General features: G+C 41.1%; 1 protein-coding gene across 4 annotated transcripts in view; it reads right to left on the bottom strand.

Moving 5' to 3' along the window:
* Nucleotides 1-17,204, bottom strand: part of trim36 (tripartite motif containing 36) — a 30,943-nt gene extending 13,739 nt beyond the window's left edge. The window contains exons 1-7 of one of the 4 annotated variants that reach the window (XM_080766989.1): nt 16,954-17,204; nt 11,819-12,053; nt 4,814-5,160; nt 4,460-4,606; nt 3,402-3,497; nt 1,967-2,104; nt 1,310-1,425 (exon numbers count right to left, since the gene is read on the bottom strand). In XM_080766989.1, the coding sequence (XP_080623115.1) occupies nt 1,310-1,425; nt 1,967-2,104; nt 3,402-3,497; nt 4,460-4,606; nt 4,814-5,160; nt 11,819-12,053; nt 16,954-17,016 (1,142 nt within the window). In that variant the 5' untranslated portion in view covers nt 17,017-17,204. Of the gene's footprint in view, nt 1-1,309; nt 1,426-1,966; nt 2,105-3,401; nt 3,498-4,459; nt 4,607-4,813; nt 5,161-8,935; nt 8,999-11,806; nt 12,054-13,104; nt 13,272-16,953 lie in introns of those variants that run through there. The other 3 variants (XM_080766988.1, XM_080766990.1, XM_080766991.1) reach the window with 3 other exon arrangements.
* Between the last annotated feature and the right edge of the window lie 1,599 nt (nt 17,205-18,803).

Raw genomic sequence — 18,803 nt, forward strand, 5'->3', positions numbered from 1 at the left:
CCATGGCCCATAAAACACATAATCAGATTGACGACTTTAGCACTAAAATAACAGACCAAATCCCCATTATATACACTGAGCCAGGGAACACAAGGACATGTATTGTATGTGGACAATGCACCATTTCTCATAGTGAAATCGCTGAATTTAGTAAATTCTCTCCCCAACTAGTCATATTTTGTGCTCTGTTAGGTGCCTTTGGTGCCCGATGCGGACGCTGTGTTTTTCAATGGCGAGTATACATGGTTATCATTATGCTTCAGGTATTCCCTTTTCACCCAACTAGTCAAATTTCTTGTGTGGTTGAAGGCCTTAAGATGTTTACACCTACTTGAGCCTTAAGATGATTGCACCTACTTGGGCCTTGTTCCTTTCATACTTAGAGCTTGTTAGGACTTTGACCCTGGGAGGTGATGTGAATATTTAGATGTAATCAAACTAACTTGGCAGTGGTAATGAATTTGCATTATACCACAGTCCAACTGGTTTCACATATATATAGCTGAGGGAGTTGCGCCATTGAGGGGTCAGAAAACAGTGCTTGAGCGCTGTTCATGCAGCCTGGAGTGTGACAAGCTGGAGTTTGAATACATTGTTTTCAACGAGGGCAGGGCAAATAGGCATGTGTGCAACAACATAAAACTGTTTTAAAGTATTGCACAGTGACAAGTCAACTAAAGTCTCTGTAATGTTTATGTATACTAAAATAAACTATCTAAAATAAAGGAATTTAAGATTAAAGCTGGGCTGTTGCCCGGGTCCAGTGCACTGCCAACTACCGGTCCAGGACTTGTCACTCTTCACCCAACACTTCGCCAATAGAAGTCCATGTAGAAGAGCCGCCATTGGACTGGCCCCATGAAGTGAACGGGTAACTCAGTCGTGTTTCAATGGCTCTGATGATACTCTGCCATATGCACATACAGTACACTACAAAAACATATCCGTCAGGTATTTTCATGGCTTTATTTGCTGTGTAAACGGTATCCCCTTGTGTTAGCTAATATTAGCCATTTGTCAATATTAGCTCTTCCAGCCGTCCTCAGTAATGCCACTCCCTTATATTTAGGCTTCTGTTGTGCTGGATATCATACTTCAGGACATGAACCCTTCTAACACATAGCACAGGCGAATACCAACAGTTTGTATTCTTGAGAAAGAATCTTGCCCGTCTGCAATTATTGGTTCTGTCTGAATGAAGCCCCCAGCCCAGCTCACTGTTGCAAGTCACGTGGAATTAATAGGGCAGAAAAAAGAATGCATAAACCTCCCTTTACATTTTCTGGTTAGGGTAGAACATAAATTCTACCTGATGTGCAACTGCTTTGCAGTCTGTACAAAGCATGACTGGTCTGTCTCTTTCAGAACCTCCTGAGCGTAGCCCACCAGACCACTGTTCTCTAGCATGCCCTGGTACTCGTCCACCTAAGAAAGAAAATAATGATTTAATTTGTATAATTGATATCAAATGCAGAGTACAGTAAATATTTTAGAAAACCATTAATGCTTGATTAGTGTTTTATAGTATTATATTTACAGTGTAAGCATGGCACCTTTATGTGCCAATGGACATCTGTGGGATTGTCCATATTTAAACAGGATGTCACTGTATTAATTAAGCTCAAAGCGATACCCATTGGGAACAATGCCAGTTGGGAACGCAACTGGCATTACCTCCAGGTAATGCAGTAGCCATTTTTGCAGTAATCTGAAGGGATCTCCATAATTATACTTGGAGAGCAGTTTATGACATGATATTGTTCCATGTGGGTTTTTGGTTTAAAGATACTTTTGGAGATCCGCTAACCAGACCGACTTGTCCAATCCTATCGAGCCCTCAACAACACATGAGAGTTTGAAGCCGATCAGTTGGTTCTCGAGATATGTGGGGGGCACACGGACACGCGTGCATACAGAAAGATTCAGTACATTTACAGTAGATTACATTAAACACGCTATACAGTACCTGTCCCTTGAGTTGATCCAGGCGTCGGTTGCGAGACTGCTCGATGGACCTCAACATCTCCGTCTTCCTCTCCTGCAGGGTCTCGAACAGACGCTCAAAATGCTCATTGGCTTGACGTTCTGCTAGCTGACCATTCTCCTGTAAAATTACATTGAGCCAGTGATAAATTATAGGACATTACCATGGTTAAAATCCTGCCAGGTTACATGATCATATTTTTTTAAGTGCTGTTGCTATGCAAATCTGTCAATAAAGGCTGGTCTATTGTAATAAAGATAGAGAATAGATGCTACCTTCATTTGTCAGTGAGGTTGAACACGGGTAAATATGATCTACAGCACTAAAAAGCCAACATTGAAAAGCTTAGTTTAATTACTCCCTCACTGAGCAGGCCATGTGCTGCATGTTAAACAGCAGTGCCTGTAAATGATGAAAGTTCGAAATACATGCCCCACCCAGATATTATGCGTTGGAGCCTCTACAGCGGTGCCACTGTCCTACTTGGAACAATGCAAATTGGAAATGCATGCCCCACCCAGTTATTATGTCTGTGTCCCTTTTATGGTCATAAGGGCCCTGTCCAGAGCCTGGGCAGAGGCCTTTTGGGGCGGTTCTGGACCTCCGTTGGTCCGACCGACTCGACACAGACCACTGCACCCCCTGCGGTGGGGCGAGCGGTTCTCGAGTTACGTGGATTACACACAGACAGACCGACGTACAGAGACTTTGTGCATTTAGGCACAACACAACAAGCAAGTAATCAGAACAGGGCCAGAGACTTGACATAGCCCCATGAGAGGATGCAAAACTGTATATTTCCATGTTTGTGTGCTTTGCATGGTGTTTGTTTAAATTACCTTCCCTATAGCAACAGAGACAATGACCTACGGGTTGAGAGCAGTAGACCACAGTATATAAAACACTGATGCATGTGGAAGAAAACAAATGGAGTAGTACATGTTCCTCTTGTGGTGGAGGGATACTTCCTTTAAAAATGGCCTAGTCAGTCATAGCTGGTTAACTAAAGGAATAAGGGGACACTATATGGAGTATACTGTACAAGGTTTCAAGTAGGCACTGTGTATAGGGATTTGCGTTTTCTTTTTATACACAAATCAGAGTTGCCACCGATGGACGAGATGGCCCAGAAGATAGGGTAAAAGAACATTTCTAAATATAGTGAGATTTTGGAGAACAGCGCAATAAAATTGTGGCAGTGTAGAGGTAGCACAACAATCTCATTGTAAAATGTTCAAGAGAAAGAATAGAATCGACATTAAAAACCTCAGTGTTGATTTAAATGGATACCAAATGGACCAACCAATAACCCCACCCTGCACAAATGGTTCCGTACGCAAGGGTCAATTTGGGTTGAGGTGTGAACAGATTTTTGGGGGGTTTGCAGGCAGCAGCGTGCGAACCACCGATTTATTACCTCAGTCTGATTGATGAGCGTCTCCAGATCAGTAATCTGAGTCCTGACCTGGTCCTCTTTGCTGATGAGGAAATGGATACTCTTGGCCAGCTTCTCCTGGAGACCGAAACAATAATATATCAGATGGTTAAGAATGTGCGTTTCATTAGGTCTAACAAAACATCAGCACATATATATACACACACACGTGAGATTGTTAACAAATATGACAGGCCGGGGACAGTCTAGTCTAATAATGCACATGCTGGCAACTGCTGCTGAAAGAGCAAACAACTGTATTATATCAGTGATAAAGTTATGATTGTGCAGTACAATTAATGACAGACAGATTTCAGGCTTGTGTGGGCATCTAATATGGCCTCAAGCAGTCTGAGAAGACAGATAATATTACAAATGTACAAATGATCACATTAAATATTGATAAGACCAGTCCCTGTGTTGACAAGGACTAGCTTATCAGATTTCACATTTCACAGAGGGAACAATCAGTCCATGCACCCTATTCTGATTGGATGAGTGACACACACCACAAATACTTGATCTCCTCCACAGCTCCCGGACTAGAAAACACATGCAGGACAGGTAGCTGACAATTGTCTGGTTTACTAGACTGGTTTTCGATGTCCAAACAAAGGGAATCTGATACATTTGGATTGGAGTAAGGCAGGAAAGCTACAGGTGAGGTCAGTCATGAATATTACAACAGGAGATGAGCGAATGAAGCAGAGGTCAGTAAAAATAAATACAATTTACAGCGGCTCTGTGACAGCCATTTGTGTTTGAACATAACCAATTACATCTCATTACATTTCACAAATGATTTTCTTAGAGAATGAATGGCTTGAACCACTGAGAAAGTCTCCTCATTATCAGATGTGCAGCGAGATCATTTTCACCACATAGTTAGTTAGTAGTGTTTCAGAAGAGTCAAGTGCAAATACCTTATACTTTCATATGATCAAATATCTGTGTGCGTCTCCATACAAACTTTACCAAGATAAATTGTGACATTCTGAATGGCAGTTATGACAGCTAACCCAGGGTTAGTGACACAGTACCTTGAGGATCTTGTAGGCACTGCTCATGGAGGTGACTTTGTGGTTGGCGTGGGATCCTCCCAGCTTGCAGAGATGACAAACCGGGCGCCTGCACACCTCACAGTACATGTTGACCTTTTCCATTTCATGCTCTGGACACATGAGCACCTGAACATCACACACAAATATAAGTGGGTATTAAGTTGCAGTGTGACAGACCACTGTGATGATATTATTACCAAAATGTAATGAAGCTTTTAGCATTCTTACTGCGACAATGCAACCAAGTCTAAAATCGGCTTAAGGATACATAGTTCTTAACATTGTAGTCAGCGAGAATAATCAGTCCCTAAAGCCGCCCATAACGTTGCTTACTTTGGGCCTGAAGTTGGTGGTGGGGCCAACATACTCGTGCTGAGCTTTGGGGGTTCCCCATGGGTGATGCAGTTTGAAACACTCATTGCAGTAGCTAGCCTTGCAATCCATGCAGCTCTTGGTAGCTTCTTGCAACTGGGGAGGCTTGCAGATGTTACACATGATGGCGACGGCCGCACGTGCCGCCTGGCGGTAGCGCTCCACAATGCTCTCCAAAGTAACGTTCCTGAACAGCATGCTGATGCCTCGCTCACCGAGGTCAATGTCATGCTGGCACCCAGGGCACGGGATGGCGGTGACGCGTGGCGTCACAGAACCCCGTCGCCAACCCGGAGACGAGATGGAGCCTGGTGGAGAGGCATAGATAACAGAAATAAGTTATTCTGTTCTCTGTCCGATCTGTTTCAGATCTCAACTTGGGTATCATTTTCACAGGTATGACGTGGCCACTTTTGCACTGTGCTCAACAGTTCCTGGAATAGATTTCCCAAACGTGTTGGGATCTAAAATGTAAAACCAGGACCATCTCCGTCTCATTGACTTGACATTTAACTAGGATCTCTGTGCCAAGAGTATTTACGGAATCAGGATGATCACTGGAAAGGACAGCTGCTGTTGAGCAAAGTGTGGACACGGCATACACTCAGCCAAGAGGATGAAAATGCACCCATTTTGTTTCCTTCTTTTCTTTCCTTAATGACCATTTATGTAAAACCATATGGCTATTTTTACTACAGCAAACTACTCTCTAAAGATTTGGTCCATTGTCATTCAGGAAAGAGACAAGGAAAGTAAAACCATCCAAGAGTATCAGGGAAAGATCTGGGAATGGGGAAGACATACAAAAAGGAGACTATTCTCTAAAACTATTTCTTTCCAGGAAGACATTTTAAAGTTACCAGTTTAAATAGAGTTACATTATGTTAGTGTTACACAATGATCTGGACAGAGATACAAATTCAACTGATGGCTGATCAAAAAGAAAATAAAGTGTGGCGAACTGTAATATGGCTAATGAAACACAGGTGATGTAACTCAGATTAGAATTTGAGAAAGAACTAACCAATTTCCATTAAAAACATTGTTTTATCATTATAATTAATTGTCCAGGTCAACGCATCAACACTCATTTACACAAAGCAAGGAGCCTCTTAAAAGCAACTCTGCTTTAAGAGTCTCAGAGTAATTCTGTCCTCGTTACTAATGCAGCTGCATAGTAACAAGACATGGAAACGTATACATTTATATCACATGACAGATACAAACCACTACAATCACAAATACTTAAAAAAAAAAGATGGAAAGAAATGGCAACTTTCTAAAAGGAAAAAAGATATTATGCAAGCCAGACTTTTACCAAAAGAAAAGAATTGCGGGTAAACAGTGAGTAGTGCTGGATTTATTTAACCACTTAATGTCGCAGTGTGACCGTGTAGATCTCCCACATTCAAAACATCTTGTAACATTATTTGAAGGATTTTGGAGAAATGTGGATGCCGGTGTAAATGTAAATGAGCTAGTTTCAAGAGCCCACACCGAAAAAATTCAATCAAGCACTTCTCAGGCACAAAGTATTGAAAAGAAATCAAAGATTCTGTTCTAAGTAAGTACTAGCTGAGGGGAAAAGCAGTGGCAGCAAAGCAAGCATGTGGAAACTTACTAACATGCTGTGAACATGTGGAATGTCTAGTGCTGGAAGGCGTTTGAACCATTCATCATTGTAATTTTCAGATTTAAGGCTACACCATTTAATAACTGAATCATGTCCCCTTGTATTGCCAAACCTCTGGCAATATTGTGGCGAGGATCAGATGGTGATGAATATGAAGTAACCTAGTGAACACGCTTGATGTCATCAGATGAAAGGCTTGATCAAATACTGAAACCTATTGAAGATTCAGGAGGACAAAAATGGACCGACCTGAAGGGCTGGGAAACTGTGTGCGCAAGTGCACGTCTACTCTGTACATAGGCTTTTTTTCTTGTTGGGACAGGTCAGTGCAGAGAAGGTGGAAGCTCAACAGAGAGGCAGGAAACTAGCCGTGTGTGTGTGTGTGTGTGTGTGTGTGTGTGTGTCTGAGTGCCTGCGTTAGGGAGACAAGTTTTCTGCCGCAGTGTGTGGTGATCTGTAGACCTGCAGAGGTCGGGCGTGCCGGGGACAGAAACTGACGAGTCATTGCAGAGCACCTTCTGGCCAAGCTACAGAACCACAGTCAGAATGTCTGAATCATCAAAACGCAAAAGGCCATTCAGCCAACCATAAGACCGCAGGATATAAACGAGTCTACCAAACAGACTGTTCCATCAGAAAGAATATCTTTAGACATAACATTCTGAGCAAGTGAAAAAGTAACACCACTAATTTAGAATATTCCTCTTCCTCAGTCATGAAAGGAAGAATATAGTATAACAGTGAAGTGCATTTTGTGAGGATATGATTTCAACATAATGTCTGAAGAATCATGAAACGGAACTAAAATAGTTTTTGTAACTAGTGTAAGGCTTTTCTTTCTTATCTCCTTGGCCTGAAATGTTTTTTTAATTTGCAGTTTGACAGATATTTGTAAAATATATTACAAACTGGTTCAATAAGGCCAAATGAATGAATACACTTGTTTTGGCCTAGCTGCACTCCAAGGAAAGCAAAACTTTATTTCAGATTCCCATTTTTATAGATACAGCGGATAAACATAGCAGCCCAATACAGCAAATAATAAAATGTGAATCCGAGATTTTTTTCTCTAGTGAATAAATATTTGTATTTTAGACTTGCAGGACTTTCTTTAAGACCTGAAGAGATCATTAGAAGATTTCTTCTTAAAATATCAATAGAGAGTTGTTTTTTTAAAGCAGAGAGAAGAGAAAGGGCCCCTACCCCTTAATCTGGCAAACAAAAGCAGTATTTATTCTTTTGTTGTGTTTGGCCAGAATTCCGTTAGGGTTCCTACTTCAACTAGCACAAAATGTCTCATTTGTCAGAACAAGATCTGCCTTCCATTTGGCATGAGTCACGTCTTAAAACTTTTGTAGTTTCAATTACAGATGAAGCATAAACAAACTAGGCTAATATCTCCGCCTAAAGGCACAGACAAACTGATTTAAAAGTTTAAACAAGTCCAAACATATTGTAGGTATTCCCTGTGTTGTTTGGCGCGTGCGTGCGTGCATGTGTGTGTTTTACATAAGAATTAGCTCCTACACTTCCTCCCCTCTGAAGAAAGCTTAGTTGCCTGCATAGACTTCTAAATGAAAGCAAGGAACAAACAAATTCCATTTCTCTTCTAACGCCTAGGCAACCCTTCCCTTCCAATTCTTGGCTCAGCTCTTTTCAATTCCTCTTTTGCACTTGCTCCCAAGGCACCTCTCCTGTATCTATACTACATTTCTCTCTTTTTCAAATATTCTCCATTTATATCACTGATGTCTCCCTCAACTAAGATTTTCTCCATGTTCTTTCTAAATTGCTCCTCGGTTGATACAATCTCACCCTCTCCTTTGTTGACTCACCACTCGTTCAAAGCTGTGACTGTTCTTCTTTCCTTCACTTTTATTCTTCTAAAGCCAAAAGAAAGTAGATACATAATGCCACTTTCTGGAAGAAAAACATTATATCCACTGTATGTATATGTATTACACAGACTTATGTAATTGGAAAAGGCAAGGACCATTCTGAATCCAGAAAGCTGCAAATTAGAATATTTTAACCGTTCCTGATCTTTGGACATTTGGAAATGCACGAAAAAGCCATACGTCATTCTGTCTCTGACACGACCAACAACGTATAAGATCCAGACATGCAGCAGTAGGGAAGTCAGTTGTATGAATTCACTTGGTGTAAAATGTACCAAATTGTCAGTACATTTCAGCAACTTTCTTTAGACAAATCAATTTTGGAGTAAGGCCGGACTGCAAAGGAAAAGCACTTGCATGTTATTTTATGTATGTTGTGCGTGTTGTTAAAAGTGTAAATACAGTAACCCTCCCAACAACCTTTTAAATTATATCCGGTCATTGGTTTGTGTTTGAAATGGTAGCCTTGCTACAACTAAAAGAAGAGTCTCAGTAGAGTAGGAGCAGAATCCAACTAGGGATCATAGGGGTTTCTAATAACACCGTACTCACTACTATAGCTACTCAATACATGGACCCCACGTCTACCTCGACTTCCAAATGACCTTCGTACTGAGGCTGCAAGCAATGGACAGAGAAATGAGGTGAGCAACGATAGAAAATCAAAAACAAATATTCATGTGTCATCATGATGAAAATGGAATAGGAGAGAAACCCATATGACAGTTTAATCATGACAGTTGGAATAAAAAGAAAACAGTTTAAAACAATTGATGAAAAGTTAATTGTGCTTAAAAGAAAATATGATTATGTAATGTTTTGCAAAATGAAGTTACTATACGTTAAGTATGCATACTGAATGAAATGATAAAATTAAATTACAGCTGATGCTTGTTTTGTGCATTGCTTAAGTCTTGTGGCACAATGTGTCAACCATTAAGAAACTATAAGGAAGTTAAGGAGTCATTTGATCAGCAATAGACAATCATTTTAGTACACCGCAAATGTGCAGTAGGGATTCAAATTGTCAACTCTACAGCCATTCAAATTCAAAATACAAAATACACAGGGATTTAGTGAACTAACAACTACCATCCTGTGCTTTTTATTATTAGAAAGGTGCACTTGTCAAGAGTCAGCTGTTGACACAAAAAAAATGCAATAGTGCTGGGATTGAGTGCAACATAAAACAGTTGTGTGCTAAATGCTTGCTTGGTTTAAAGCCCAGGCAGCAACATAATGTGCAGAGAAAAGAAAACATTGATGAAGTTCTGTGTGTTCTTTACTGGTCTGAATGATAAATATAGCCTTGAGTCTCTCTCTCTTCACCTAGGCCTAATCCCTCATTCATTACCCACAGGCGGGTTACGTCACCACAGCTGCCAATGATCTGATCAGCCAATCAGGTTTATCCTTTTGGTGCTTAATGCAAACAGTGGGAATTAGTGATTCTGTTGAAAGCTAATATGATCATAATGTACCTCAAGATTTCCTGAATATACTTACAGAAAAGATCTACTTACAGTGCAGATAAACATGTTTGTTAATCTGCTGATGTAATGCAATTACACAGAAACTACTGAATAATCCCAAACTGAATTCCAGTTGTACATGACCCTTGACTTTTCATATTGTGTGAATTAACTCACATTCCATTATGGATGCTACAGTATTGGTCCATGAGCTACTGTGCAATTTTGTGCAAAAAGCTTTAACATCTATTAATTCACCTTCTGTCAAACAATATTCTTCCTACACTAGAATGATACTTTTGCTCAACTGGTTTCTGAAGTGACAAAATAGGCCATGACTTGTTTTCTTTTTTTTAATTTCCTGTGTCAACAGATGTATTCCGGCCATAAAGAATGAAGTCATTCAGGCTGAAGTGAGCCTGAACAGGGTGCTGTGTTCTGGAGTCCAAGTCCAGTGGTTTTGGACCACGGTTGAAAACTGTTCAGAAGAATCTGCTCATTTCCATATGTTTGAGAAGTTATCACATCTGGTTCTGTATTCAACAGGTTTCTTATACTAGCTGTACTGGTCGGAGTAAAGTTTACATCTCACAGTATGTCATGGTTAATTATGTCTGAAAAGTCTGTACAATGTTCACCGAACTTCACCCAATTAAATTTAATTAAAAAAAGTCAATTTAATGAAAATGTCTGAATGAGGTTATTAAACCACCCAATGTCCCAACAGTGTCAAGAGAAGTGGATGAGGGTATAAATGAGTGAACAACTTAATGGAAATGGCATACAGCCCAGCTCTCTTGGCCATCAGAAAGGCAGCCTTGTCCCACCACTCTGTTTACTGAGCTTAGACATTGACCTGCTCAGGCGTTGCCTTAGCAATGCCATACGTTATGCAGGGGAAATTACGAAAAAAAACACTGTGACCAGTGAATATCCCCTACTGTACATCCCACTCCTCCTGGTCCTTACGACCAGCTCAGGGGTATTTTCTACGAGTTTAGTTTAAATGACTCAGGAAGGCTATAATAACTTGCTTTGTTCCGTCAAACAAAGTGCAAGGCAAGCTGATGCTCACCCTACAAATTATAGCCATTTTTCCACTCTGCATGTTTACTCAAAAAATTCTAAGATGAATAATCCCTAGCATTATTGAAGGGGATGTGGAAGATGATGTCTTGGGGCTATGGCAGACAGACAGTGAACACAAAGGACCTGAGAGAGATTCTCAAAGCTTCTTTTCACTTGTTAAGACATAATTTAGAGCTTGTCATTTTCCATTGCCCTATTTTGAATACTTCAATTCAGAAAACACAAGCCGGGTATGTATGAAGAGCAAGTGTTGACTGGCAATGTCTGGGCAGAGCCGGGTTATAATTGTTTCAGTATTTCATACCAGTCATGAAAGCTCCTTTCTGATAATGGCAATACTCTTAGATTGTTTGGAATGAAGAATTAAATTGGTAATGATGAATACCGTAGATACGTACTTCCTCTCCGTTCCCTTTTGTAAGGTCTTGTTCTGACGGTGGCCTCCTGGCTTTCTGCATTTAGATAATGGGTTTCAGCAATCCATATTTGTCAAATGCAACCACTGAGTTGATGGCAAGACTAAAACTGAAGATAGGCGAATTGGCAGGCAGATAATATAACAGGAAATTGGCAATAACTATGATACCGGAACTCAGCATCTCTTCATTGGGCAAAGCCAGAGATAAATCTGATACTTTCATCCCCTTTAATACACACTGTCGTAATTACATGTACTTTTGTAAGGGTTCTTGTCTACATGGAATGATACTATCTGGGCAACCTGATAACAGAGACAACCTAGAAGAAATGTGGGGATGAAAGTTCCTTGTAAACGCTAAATGCTATCCGACAAGAACAAGGAAATCTTCTTGGTATTTGGCAACAATCTATAGAGAGAAAATTATTTGTGACGTTTCCTTACCCCGAGACCCACCTGATCGACATAGCCTGTCCAGCCTCTCCATGGAAGGCGAGCCCACCCTGGACCTAGGGCTTCCCGGCATGGAGCACTCAGAACCAGCATCAAATGAGTCCTCATGGTTCAGCATCAACAGTTCCCTGACACACTTGTGGCAGACACTGTGTTGGCATGGCAGGATCAAAGGGTGGGTGAACAGCTCCTTACAGATAGGGCAGATCAGCTCCCGCTCAATGTTCTTGATTGGAACCTGGTGAAGGACACAATAATTTTAATTGGAGAATGGCTTCAACCGGTATTCAAAATCAGCATGCCGTTGTCATTTTGGACAAAAGTTTAGTAGCGATTGGGGGACTAGAAAAGTGAATTAATACGCCTATTGGCTATGATTCACTGTTTCGGAAACAGTGAATCATAGCCAATACCAATAGGCCTATTAATTCACTTTAATAGACCTATTTCTTACATGCAGGTATTCGAGCCTCAATTCTTACTGGAAAAAACAATTAAAACCAGGGTTGGTAAAGCTACATATAGCTGACCCAACTCTATAAATCCAAATGACAAGGGTATTACTTTGTATGCTCTACTTAGTAGAGCATACAAAGTAGTAGGCCTAGAGTCTACTACACTAAAGCAACGTATTGGTGAAAAACATGGCATGATGTCAATGGTGCTTGGTTATCTTTAGCATACTTATTATGCAACTGTTCAGGATTAAGTCTGGTCTAAAAATAGACAAACGGGCAATATGGTAAAAGACAAATGCCAATGCTACACTATTATCTAGTATGGTTGTAGATAAATGTATACCAGATATTCCTCAATTTTCATTTTGGGGGAATTCAAATCCCATCAAGAACAGTCGAACAGATTGTGTTTGATTGATTGACTGATCGATCAATCACTGATTGATTCCAGGTTGTCTAACAAGACATTGGTCACATTCCAACACCCTGCTGTCAATGCTGTGAGAGAAAATAAATCAATTATCACTTATAACGTTTCAGAAACTGCAGTGCACTGACACTGTGCACAAGCAATAGGGGACGTTTAAACAATAACAGAGGCCAGTGTCGTCTGGAGATAGGAGGCAGCCTAACCGATTCCCAATCCCAATCAAGTAACTCATGAAGTCATTCACGTTACAAGTGAATTGTGTAATTATGACTAGCGCAGAAACGGTTCAGTAGACACACGGGAGGGCTAAATCATGTTTACGACTTAACCGCGGTCGATCAAAATGTTCATCTTCCAGCAGGGAAACTTCATCATTCATTGTTATCTTAACCGCCACTTACCGCAAAGGAATTGCGTCGCGTCTCTGCAGACATGCTGGAGTATAAATAGCGTTCCCTGCGTTTTGTTTTGATCTAACCAACAACTTCTTCAACACGAGCTGAGAAGATGCCGACAATGAATTAAAACTGTGACGTTGCAGCAGCAGAGAACGGGTGAATCAGCAGACGGTTCGGTGCTGCAGACAGAGTGCATGTAATGTAATGCAAGCAAGCAACCGGACTCAGTCTCACACAGAGAGCCTAGTAGGGGTTGAGTGGGCGGAGTAGAGGAGAGAGAGAGGGGGGTCATGGGAACAATGTTACAGCCATTTGTATTCAAATGAGGAGGTGGGGCTTATTGCAGCTCGAGGCATCAGGTTTCACCCACGTCTAACCAACAGGTTCCACTTCCATCAATATCCGACCAACATCGAGCTCTGACAACAACAAAGACAAGTCAAGTATTCTTATTATTGCAATATTCAAATCGGTAAGCCTAGCCGCTTAGATCTATATGCAGTGCGTTAAAGTATGGCTGCACGATTATGACGTTTCCGTTTATTTTTGCTGAATATTGTATTCACAGTTATTGATTATGACAGGGGTTTTCAACTGATTGTGAACTAGAGACATCACCCTGACGAATCAACATGGGGACCACTGTTGTGTTGGGATTGGATATGGGCCGGCTGCAGGTGGCCCATGGGAAAAAAATATTGAATTTAAATCCTGACTTGATTTCATTCATTGCACAATACTACATGCAACAAATTATATTTAAGTGAAATAAACGAGTGGTCCAGAGCCAAAAGATCTACCTATTAATTTTTTTTTGGAGAACCACTGATCTATTCATCCCTTATTCCATTCACTCTATCCAACCTTCCATTTAAACTCAGGTTAACTGATAGTAGGCTACTGATAGAGGACACATGATGACATGTAGTAATGATTATATAGATATGGGCACATTTCCTAATAATGATGACTCAATCAACTGTCCGGGCACCTAATGGCGTGCTGCGGGTTCGACTCCCGATCCCGACGGCCTTTGCTGCGTGTCACTCCCCATTTCCTGCCAATCTACTTTGAAATCTATCAATAAAGGCATAAAAGCCCCAAAAACGAATCTTTTAAAAAAAATGACTCAATCAGGCATATACCCTTCTTGACATTCTAACCTTTTCTGTGGAATTCTTAACCTCGATACGGTCAGTGATGGGGTAAAGTAGACCCTTTAAGCAGTTACCATTACTCATAAGAGTGTGCACCCTAGCTGTGCTCAAGCAAGGTCACAGAGTGACAGAAAGATTCCTATATAGTGTCTGAAAAAGGAGAGACACGTCAGAATTCTCCAGGACAGACAACCTCTCTGGCCTGCACTTCAAGGGGCGCCCCGATCAACGGACTGATATGATCGAATCTGATTCGTGATGTAACAGGTCGTATGTGCTTTCATATATGTCTTTGCTGTTCATATGCATATCACATGACCATTCAATTTGGGATAAGTATCCCGGGCAATCATTAAAATATGCCAGATCTTGTGATTCCATGATTTAAGTGTACAGCCTGTTTATTGGACTATCAGATAACCCCCTCACGGTAATAACGCATCATCAGAGACCACATGGACCAACCTGTTGAAAACCCCATGATTATGATGATGATGGGGAAAGGTTATTTTTAGATCCTTTTAAAGGACCACTTCACTACTTTTCAACCTATCTTAATATAATTGGTCCTCACTAATGATCATGACAAAATAGCAAAAATCTATTCAGCCTGTGTCTCATGGGAGGGCTGTAGGCCAGGGGTGTCCAAACTTTACATACTACAACTACATAATTCAGCTTCCGATTTAAACTATTCTATCATCTTTAATATCGATGGTCTTTTGTCAGGTGTGTGCTGGGAACAAAAAGTGTATCTCAGCCTTTTTTCAGCCTTATGTCATGTTACCAAATAACCAAGCAAGCAAGGTACAAATAAATAAAAAATAAATATAAGGAACAAGTAACAATGAGAAATTATGCTCTGGAAAATGCCCAGGTTAAAAAACTTTAATGTAAAAATGTCCCATACTGTATTATACTGTGGGCCGTATAAAATTTGCATTTGGCCCGCCGGCCGCACTTTGGACACAGCTGTTGGCAGTTCAGAAACCCATCCACCAGTGACATCATCAATGGGGAATCAAAGCTAATAAAAGGCTTTCTATTCCTGAAAAGTTGCAATACAAAAAAAGAAGCCTATATATCTTTTTTTAAATCCAAAATCTAGGTTGAACGAGATCAGTGGATCTCTCTGGTGTTGTGCCTGTGGGTGTCTCTCACGTTATTGAAGTAGTTTGACAGATACATGGGCACTGGTGGTCCCTTGAGTATCTTGAAGACCAGGCCCATTGCACATTGCAAGTTGCTGTAGCCTACTGTGTCCTCCCCCAGTCCCCCACTCTACCAAACAGTGGGTTGGGATCAATTTGTGCGTCACAGACACATGGTCGTCAAATCTTTGCCCTTACTGCGGTTAATTGTGGACCAAAAAATAATAGATGTAGTTTGGCCCAGGTGTAATGACAGTTTGTTATCGGTGAGCCATGTGCACATTTCACAGAGCTCAGAGCTAATCTTTTGAAACCTGCAATTTGTCCTTGTCTGAGACCAGGAGTGCAGAGTCATCCGGGAACAAGAACAAATTGCAGTCACATGCTAATGTCATCTCGTTCACATAAATTAGGGAATAGTAAAGGTATATGCTTCCTTGTGGAACGTCGAAGGTCACTGGGAAGGAGGAGGACAGGGTTCTGTTCACATCCACCACCTGTTCTCTCCCCTCCAGATAAGAGTTCATCCAATTCACGGATGCACTATCAAAATATTTCGATAAGTGGCAAAACAGAACCATTCCAAAGGTTCTGCTTGAGGAAATAGCATGTTGTAGGCTATCATTTAATTTGAGTCAGTGTTAACTGTTAAGTATCATATAGCAGCCTATATAAAAACCATACATTTCCTCCACAACAGATGATCAATTGTGCTCAACATGCAAGATAATGTTGTACATGATGCAAAATCTGCTTCCTGAAACTTTGACTCATGCAGCTATGCCTTCAAGGCATGCCATGTACAGCAATAAAGCTCTGTCTGTCTGTCTGTCTGTCTGTCTGTCTGTCTGTCTGTCTGTCTGTCTGTCTGTCTGTCTGTCTGTCTGTCTGTCTGTCTGTCTCACACACACACACACACACACACACACACACACACACACACACACATTCTTTGTCAGGCAGTCAAGCAAATAGGATGCACATCTGCTTATTCTCCCCTCTGATATCTTGGCCTCACCACATTGATCACTAATCAGTCTACTTTCTCACATGACAAGAGTCCGAGAGCAGCCTAGACTCTAGGAGGACACCTCTGGCATTTAGGTCAGACTGGCTAATATTGTCTGAAATCAGGCCTAAAGTATAATGTTTTTTTCTGACATGATAGAACGTTGGAATATAGTAGACTATATCTGCTAGAATAGAATGCTTATTGCTTAAAAATAAAGGACATAAAAAAAATCACTGGTAGGCTACAATCATACATTTTACAAAATATTATAGGGAAGAATAGAATAAAGATATACCGGTAGCTTAAATTTAAACGATGCTTGTGTGTTCAATGTTCCAGCCGTACCACGTAGGCAGGCCGGGCTGTTGGTTTTCACACCTTCATCTAATGACAGCGCAGGACCGGCACCCTAGGCGACAGGCCAGCTGCTGCTGCACCGTCACCCCGACACTGACAGTCCATTATCTGTCAAGACCATAAATCAACCTGACCTGATCTGATGCTCAACTAGTAGAGGCTACTATATACTCACCTCTCCTCGTTCGATTCGCTCCACGATACTGGCGAACTCCATCATATCCTCGGAATCCGACATGGCTATACAGATTATGTGCAAACAAAGGTAGAAATATAAGATATAGGCTGCTCAATAAATTAACACGATATAAATATCAAAAACACCCTTGAAAGCACCAGGGCTTAAAAAAAGAGATCAAACGTATTTTTTCTCTTTCCTCAGAGCAGTACACGAGATGACATCCAAATAAAAGTCACTGCTCTTCCATCAGCATCATCCTCTCTCAGTCAGAGTATTACACATCCGTGTCTATGGAGACCGTCTGCATGAAGTCCGTTTGATTTCGATTGGAATCATCATGTTGGAGACGAAACCCCGCCCTCCGTGCCCAGCGTAGGCTAGCCTATACTGTATCTGCATGCTGCCTGGCATCGTGCACGCGCAGCTGATTCAGTGGCTACTACTGTACATCGCCTGGCGCCGTGGACGCGCAGCTGCTTCTCCCGTTTCCCTCTCTCTCCGCCAGAGACACGCGGACGAGCATGATGAGCATCATCTGTTGGCGGAGATGTCTCGAATATACAGACAGACAGACTGACAGAGCTCTTTGTTTTCTGCTGTCAGATCGCAAATTTACCGCAACGAACTGTCCACTTTTCCTTGAACCACTAGCCTGCATAGATTCAGGTACAGCCTAAACCTATTGCGGAGAAAATCGGGGGAGTTCTCACTTCTCATACAATTCTACGCCTGTAGGCCTACTTGCACGGCAGCCAGTGGTTATTTACGCGCGAGTGGAGATGCGCTCACGTGCGCATATGGTCATGGTGCTTAATATAGATCTATTGCTCATCATTCACGACCCATATAACCCGTGCCCTCTTTAGTCTCACAGTAAATCGTTATTTTTGTATGGATTTCTCTCATACTGGGCAAGTAGGCCGGCCCTAGACTATAGGCATGTATCAATTGCACAAGTTGTAGGGCCGTATACTCTCAATTAAAAATGTAGGCCTATAGCCTCTATCTATCTATCTCTCTCTCGGCCGATACCAATTAAAAAACAGCAGATCTACAACTAAGCTCTCAACTCATCCCTGGGGAACCTCCTGGTCAAACAAATTATATAGCATGGTTTAAGTGGTCAAGTGTTTTGGGGAATAGGTGAGGTCTAGATATAAGTGGCATTGTGGCAATGGCCCATAGGGGATGTCTAAGGTCATGGTAATTGCCCTCTGCTTAAGGGAGTCAGTAAAACATTGATTTGTTGGCTTTACTGAGGCCATTATTGATTTTGGTTAAATACCTATATAATACATGGATCATGCCTCTATTAGTCCATTACATAATAGAGGCATCATGTATTATATATAGGTATTTAACCATCTCTACATTGTAGACTAAATCCAACTCAAATGTCATCCAGGAGCCCCATGGGTCATTAGAAATTACTGTTGACACTGACTGACACGTTGTCCCATCATGAGGTCTCACTAATGATCATTCAATATAGATGTATATAGGCTACACCCTTTATTACAGGTGTCTCACTTAATTTCTCCTATTTCATGTATAGAACTAAAGAGTTCCATATATCTGTACGCTTGGGCTTTTTGTGTTCAATCCATTTAGGTGCTTTTAAATGGTGATACTGTGATTTTAATTGCTGCCAACAAGGTATTCAATTCCATCTTTTACAACAATACCCTGCTTCAATCACTGTGATAATTTAGCATACAATGTTCAACTAATATAGGCCCACTGAAAAGTTCTGGAGCAATTTGGGATTAAACGCCTTGCTGTAAAGTTATACTTTATCTCCCTTTATTTGGGGAGATTTGTCCTCTGCATTATCCTAACTGAGT

Source organism: Protomyctophum bolini (assembly GCF_963924005.1).
Source record: "Protomyctophum bolini genome assembly, chromosome: 6".
NCBI classification, from domain to species: domain Eukaryota; kingdom Metazoa; phylum Chordata; class Actinopteri; order Myctophiformes; family Myctophidae; genus Protomyctophum; species Protomyctophum bolini.